This window comes from Perna viridis, chromosome 1 (genome assembly GCF_037379345.1).
Source record: "Perna viridis isolate PV_CMFRI_1.1 ecotype Kerala chromosome 1, ASM3737934v1, whole genome shotgun sequence".
Taxonomy (NCBI): Eukaryota; Metazoa; Mollusca; class Bivalvia; order Mytilida; family Mytilidae; genus Perna; species Perna viridis.
Window position 1 is genome coordinate 8,559,349 of NC_142445.1, and position 7,795 is coordinate 8,567,143.

General features: G+C 34.7%; 1 protein-coding gene across 1 annotated transcript; it reads left to right on the forward strand.

The window, feature by feature from the left end:
- Positions 1 to 503: 503 nt before the first annotated feature.
- Positions 504 to 2,100, forward strand: LOC148627109 (caveolin-3-like). The gene is made up of 2 exons (XM_088564648.1): positions 504 to 655; positions 1,508 to 2,100. Exons 1-2 carry the CDS (start codon positions 581 to 583, stop codon positions 1,832 to 1,834), a joined length of 402 nt encoding a protein of 133 aa, XP_088420774.1. The 5' UTR covers positions 504 to 580; the 3' UTR covers positions 1,835 to 2,100.
- Positions 2,101 to 7,795: the final 5,695 nt, after the last annotated feature.

Here is a 7,795-nt window from a genome sequence, read left to right on the forward strand (position 1 = left end):
CTTCTCCTTTTTTCTACCTAAAACATTTTTTAAATGAAAAACAGAGTACAACATTATTTTTTTTACCATTATTGAACTTCATTTATTTCTTTCTTGGCACAGAATTTTTTTTCTTCAAATGAAATTAATTCTTGTTTCAAAAATATCCTAGCCCCCCAATCTTTCAATATAAAAATGGTCAAAACAGTTATTTTTTTCTTTCGCTAACTGCTTAAAAAGTGATTGAAAATAAGACAGACGATGACAACAGCGTTAGCTGACAATGAGGAATGAAACGAAATCAATATACAACGCAAGCATGTTCGATTAACTTTTTTACTAAATTAGTGGTGTGAAGCGACGTTTCTTCTAAAACATCTCCTCTTATTGATCTTCATGGGAACAAAGCAGTCAAAACAGAAATATCTTTGAATTAAATATTTCATATTGTATCCTTCATGTTTATCCCTAGTCATGGCAACTTGGCTGTTGCTGCTGGAGACATGTCATGTACCTTATAAGTCCTTGTTTATTACTGGAGGACTTAATTGGAAACGCCATTTCGAATAGATCGTACTTGTTTTAGTTAAAAAAATAATAAATGGCTGAACAAAGTACTGATATGGAGATAGACCTTGTAAACAGGGATCCAAATGGCATTAACAGTCATTTAGGGGTATGTGTACTCATTTTTTGTTTTATTTATAGTATGTTTTTTTTTGTTTTCTAATATGAATTTAAAGGTGCATTTTTGCCAGGTTGAAATGATGTCACGGAAAAATTCAAAGTGGTAAATAAAGACGGAATGAATGAAAAATAAAGTAGAACTTTTTTTCTTAAAATGAAAATTGTGTATAATTAAGACAAAAAAGTACATATGTTGAGGTTGAATCTTCATAAATCAAAAAGGCTAAGTTACTGAACAGTAGTCTTCATACAATGAGTCGAATGCTACATTCACTTCGTATTACCGACCCGAATCATTATATAATTACTGTACACCAATAGTAACAGAATGAACCTCAAGTCACAACACAACTAAACGACAGACGTCAGACAATGTACAGATTTTAACAAAATGAACCGATAGTCATAAGATAATGAACCAATAATCGTAACGAAATTTGCCGTTTTTATAACATAACAAACAGATAGTCGTAACAAGATTTACCGATTTTATAACATAATGAACTGATAGTCGTAACATGATTTACTGATTTTATAACACAATGAACTGATAGTCATAACAAGATTTACCGGTTTTATAACACAATGAACCGATAGCCGTAACAAGATTTACCGATTTTTTTAAATAATGAACCGACTAAATTTACCGATTTGTATAATTCGTTGCGATAAAACCATGCATATCAATAAATCATTTCAATATGTTCACGTTTAGGTCATGTTTTAGATGTTTATTTGTTTGAATCATCACACTACTGACGCTTCGGTATATTTTGCCGATTTTAAAGAAATTGATAGCAACTAGTCAGTGCCTGATAATAAGTATCATATATTTTTTCAGAGTCTTTGGTTTAACGATGTGATAGCCGAGCCTGCTGGTATACACAGTATCGACTGCGTCTACAAAATCTCTTACAAATGCTTTGAGCTTTGGAAAAAGCTGTGTTACAATATCTTGACAATCTTTTGTGGTATTTGCGTTGCAGCAGAGTGGGGATGTGAATTCGCATACATTGCCTTCTACCATATATGGTTTATAACTCCATGTTTGAAGGTATTGGAAATCAACTGTGGTATTTGTCAGAAGCTCTACGCCATGTGCGTTAATTGTTGTATTGTTCCGCTGTGCGAGGCGTGTGGGACAGTATTCCATGCATTTAAGAAATGAGACTTGTATTCGTTATGTTCCTGTTCATCCGTCCAGTGTGTCAGTATTATTTAAATTTTTGTATCACCTAAAATGAAAATTATGTATAAGATAATATTAGAACACTGATTACTCAGTTGAAGTGCCTCAGGATTAGTTTCGAAAAAGTCACCGGAACTGCAGCGTGGACATTGTATTACTCAGCTTTTCTAAACTGTTTTTTAGTTGATTTTATGTTTTTATTATTCTTTTTCAATAAAATTATATTATTAAAAATGTAAATATCACCTGCTCTCTTTTTTATAAAGCCGATTTTTAATCTGCTTTTCATAATAGTCGTTCGACGACAAGTGAATTTTACAAAATGAAATTAACCACATTAATAGACGCAATTGTTTGGCCGTTAAACAAATGCTTTTCCAAGTATACCGTCTGAAAAGGGTAATTATTTTAAAGAATCACGCAATTTCCACCGCAATTAATTCATGAAAAATTCAATGGCGCTGTAACCTTATTCTATTTGTGAATTTACAATGTAGGCTTTCGTTGCTAATTGCAAATGAGCAATCTCAATAGAAAAACAAACCATCGATCATAGTCATAAAACAAAAGCAAGTCTTCTCATGAAATTATGACCATTTGAGTAGTTAGCAACATAGGCATACTGACATCATTTACGAAAGCGTTACCACTAGGAAATTTTCGCAGAATTACGATACAAAAAAAAGAACAGCTGCAATACAAAAGTCATTCAAAAGAAAAAAATTCCTTTGGCAAAAAAATCCAACTGGAACTACGCAGTCATTTTCGTATAACACAGAGTAGATCGAATAGTTCCTATTACAGTTTTGCATTTGCCTCTGTTTACATCGTAACTTCGATATCTCGTGGAGTACTACGCAAGTTATGGATAACATGCATGTAAAATGACAACCAAAAATTTATCCGGTAAAAAAAACAACTAACAGTAATAGGAAAAAAGAAACAGCAAAAAAAATGTAATTTTCCTACAGAAGTCAAATATGGTGTAACAGAAAGACTTTGATCCACTACAGAAATGCATATACCCTTGCCTCCAATTGGACTCTGAACACGGTGATTTTATACAGTTTCATAACATACTCTTGCCTGGAGGACACACATTCTTAATAATAACACGAATAAACTTACATATTTGGACAATTTACAGCTTAGCACCTTCATGAACAATACCATTCCACTCTTGTTGAAATTGATCTAATAAACATGTTTAACCACTGCCTTTAACCAACTATCACTACGAAAAGTCCGAATTCTCCATACATAAGAAAGACCACACTCATCAAGTACCCTTTTAAAGATGTATTAGCTGTCATTCACGTAAATTTTTGTTTCTTTGGAAATAAACCTTAACTTTGAATTATTTCTACAAAATTGTACTTTTCTTGTACAATTTCATTTGACATCCACAAATAAAATGCATTAAATACATGGAATAGGTTCTATATATTTATTGTCTTGCAAGACAAAAAAATTGACCTAGATAAGATCGTATGCACGTGACTTCTGGTGACCTTAATCCGCGCATGTGCTGTAAGGGTCGCTTCTGTAATAACAACTCTGATTGTGCACAGCGAACGTGGTTATTCAATGGCCAGGAAGACCGACGGACTCAAGCCGTAAAGGAAAAAAAGTTCGAATATAACGCAAGGATCCTTTTGAAATTTACGTATTGTGATATAATGCGGCTCAAATATGGTTATTATTTATTTGAAAACTAATCAAGAAATAGATGAAATGAAATGAAAACAAGACACGTGCTTACCTGTGTATTGATCTGTTATTGTAATTTTTTGCCAAGGTTAAACTATTTTTAACCCTGGTGAATGTCCTGTCGGCAATCTTCGGAAGTAATGGCGAAAAATAATTCACATTATTCTGTAGGTTTGTTTGTTTGTTGGGGTTTAACGTCCGAGCAGCAATATTTCAGCTATATTCAGACGATGAACATGAAATGGATGATAAAATGAACATGAAATGATGATGAAATGAAAAAAGGGATGGGACACAAGGATAATGGGGTCGACAAATTTTGATTGCCACTGGAAATAGGGAGAGGTGGGTAAGGTCGGGCAATTTAGCCTCCTGTGGCGGAGCCCTTTGGTTTCTACTCCAGGGGTATACCACCGTAGGGTTCTTTAACGTGCGAGGAATGTGGCATCTTTCCCAACACGGTGTACCACTGTGGTTTGCGGTCAGGTTTTCCGTATTATAGCCTGACAACCCCAGCATGTAACACACCAGGGGTACCCCATTCCATCACCTGGGGCACACAACCCAGTTGCTCTGTGGTCAGAGTGCCCTAGCCCCCGGCTAAGGTTCTGAGCACTATCTAGTCGCCTTCTACGACAAGCTTAGCGCTGCTGCAGACCTATTCTTTTAACACCCGGACCTGCACGGGGCACATTCTGTAGGTATCGACATTAATAGCTTCAGTTGCATTACTACAAACTTATTTCATTGATTCAGCAAAATTCAGTAGAATCAAAACTGAACAAATTTGGCAGCTAATGCAGCTTTAGCATAAAGAAGCCATGAAAATACTACAGTTTGATTGTATCTAGTAAAATAATTCATACATTACATACGAATATTTGGTTTGCTTTCCAGAAACAAGTTTTGTTCAGTATGTTACCATTCTATGTTTTACATCTAAAAGTAATGAATTAATTTAGCTCATTTTCTATCTTATCACATATTGTTGACAACCCTGGTGCATCAAGTGTACCGGTAAATTCTTTATATCGTTTAGAAAGAGAGAAAACAAAACAGGAGAGAGATTTTCACTCAGTCTGACTTCCATCTCACATGGGAAATACGCCTTTATTATAAATAATATTGGATTTTATATTCTTATACATATTTCGAATAACATCTAACATTTAACCATTTATATAACATTTATGCCAAAGACAGTTTCTCCAAACTTTATTGCTTTTTTTTTGTCTTCAGAATTACAAGGATCTTTTTTATATAACTTTTCGGCATTTCTTAACTGTTCCCTGTTTGCCAATGACATTGACGTTTAAATCTACATCTAAATTCTACAATTTGTTCTTGCGAACTTGCAGTCTATATTGAACCAAGGCTTATCATTCGCGCTACATCGATGACTTTCCTTGTTAGTATGTCGAGGTGTATAAGTTCCAAGGGTGTGCTTTGCACTGCTGATGAATACATTGCATTTCTTTCCTACAGGATCATTTAAAACATTCGAGTCAATATTTTCTCTCAGAAATTCTAAAATTTGGATAATTTCATTCAGTTTAGCCTGATCTATATTACATTTAAAATCATTTTCTTTGTTTTCATTCCATGTAGTTTTCTCTGTGTAATATTCACTATCTTGCCTTTCTTACTATTATACATACTCATGGAAATACTCAAATGACCATGTACATATGAGTTTATCAGTTAAGAGTATTGTCACTTCTGTCTGTGTTCTCTCAATTGCATTCCTATCTCAGCAGAGACGTGGTGTGACGTGTTCTCTTTCCTGGCCTAGCTCTACTGGGTGTAATCTCGTCTACAGTTCTGCCTTGGTGGTCATTTCGTGAACAATCAGTTAGTCTATGAGGAGCTTCAGCTTCCATCACCTTACTTTGAACCTTTGGTGTGAGATATTGTTCACTATCTATGTATAAACGACCTCTTATCATAACAATATTTCTTTTCTCGCACTTAGCTTCCTTCATTTTTGATATTTAGAATCTTACGATTGGCTACAGCTTCGGCTGGATATTGCTCACTGATTCCAAACGGTTTTCCCTTAAGCTTATATGCATTGTTCAAGACTAACTCGAGGTCTTTACGGTAAACTAATCTGGCAACACTTGGACGAGCTCCATTTCTACCGAGCTTTCCGAATCGATGGACATTACCAAATTCTACGAAGTGATTTATGCCAAGTTCTTGATCAAGAAAACAACGTACTTTGTTTTCGCGAATTCCCATCTGCCTGATACCGAAGGCATGAGAAGACTAAGTTATTCTGTATACTTCTGCATTGTAAATAAATCATTTACTTTTTCTTGCAGCGCACGTAATTCGTCTACTTTGTTGTCTGATGTTGACAATTTTACGAGTTCTTGACGAGTTTTATCGATCGCCTTCTCAAGTCCTTCTACTTTCTTCTTTGTCCTGTCAATGCTTGCGACTGCATTTTTCCCATCTCATTACACTCATCATAGAGATGGCTTAAAGCTTGAACAATTGTTTCAGGCTTGCGTTTTCATTTTCTATTTCCTTCAAGTCAGTTTTCATTGACCTTGTGTCGGCAGAGAACTGAGTAACGGAACTCTTAATTTGTTCTGCATTTGCCATTCCAGCCTCTATCGTTTTAATATTGTTATCAACGGATGTCATTACATTCAACAAGAGTGTTAAAATCGTTTCAGTACTGTTCGTATTATCGTTAAGCAATCCTAGTTTCGGGGATTTGATACATCGCATCTACCCCAAAGAACTTGAGATAAAGGATACTAGACACTGTGAAGTCAGCCTCATATCTTAACTTACACTTAGAGATCGATAGTAAAGGAAAACTACTGACCAAACATTACAACAAACGTGATTACTTTTCATTCAGAATTGCCAACTTTCTTTTCATCTGTGTCAACATCCCTTCAGCACCTGTGTATGGAGTTTTTATATCACAACTCATATGTTATGCCAGAGCTTGCCGTGGTTACTGCATGACATTGTTCCCTCCTTTGAGCCTCTTCGGTCATTAAAAATGCGTGGATCAAAGATCAGACCGTTAATACAACTTAAGAGATGTTAATAAATATGTAATTTCATATTGGTCCTGTTATAGGTTTGAGGTCTGTCATTTTGGTTGAGGCGGTCGTATTGGTCCAGAGGCATCGCTAAGGGCCAATACGGCTGTGGAGGCCAATATGATTGACCGAAACCTGTAACAGGACCAATATGAAATTACATATTTATTAACATCTCTTAAGTTGTATTAACGGTCTGGCCTATAGTGTGTTACCAAAAACATATAAGTTTATTTGCATTAATCAGTCTTAAATATCCTTTTTGTATAAAATGAAAGAATTTTTTTTGTGTTTCAGCAGCTTTTAGTCCTGATGATTAAAGTTCATGAAATCCTATTCTAACTCAAATTGGCGGTGTCAAACGACCGGAATTTATGATGCCGTGTTGGCCCTGGTTCGATTCATATTGGCCCTCTATTTCATATTGGTCCCTTATAGATGCCCGGTTTGAATTCATATCAATTAGTCAGTTTTTGACATATTTTAACGTAATTTGGGTAGTTGGTTAATAAATGTTTTTAATTATCGGTCGGGTGGTGTGAATAGTTTTCGGGTTGTGTATTGCGTAGTTTTATTCTGACTGTTGAAACTGGTAGAGGTAATTTTGTCTGAAATTAGGGTTAATATCAACTTAATTTGAATAGACATTTAAGACACTGTATTCAATAAAAATATTTTTTTTTAAATATTCAAATTTCCTTTAAGGAATAAATAAAAAAAATAAGTTAAAAATTGTTTAACTTTGTAGAAGAACATTTAAATTCCATACAGAAGGCACTCTTACGACGCAACACAATGTCGAAATTTTTTGACCGGAGGTCTACACTTGCTGTTAGGCCATATTTAAAAGAATGTTTGTTTCCCCTCCCCCAGGTCTAGCTTCTGAAACTGACCAGGCAGGCAGGCATTTTTTTTATATACATATATAAATTTTTGGAAACACTCATGAAAGAGGAGATTGGGGCACCAATGGATATATTACACATTAAATTGCAAATGATTGAAAAGTAAACAAAAACATTTATTCTTGATTAGAAACAAATGATCTGAAAAAAACATTTCAACATGTATCAAACGTTCAATGCAATGACTAGCATAACTAGAAATATTTTGGTAACCTTGATCAGATATTAAATGAGTTTAAAACTAACTCCTGTTTTATAAC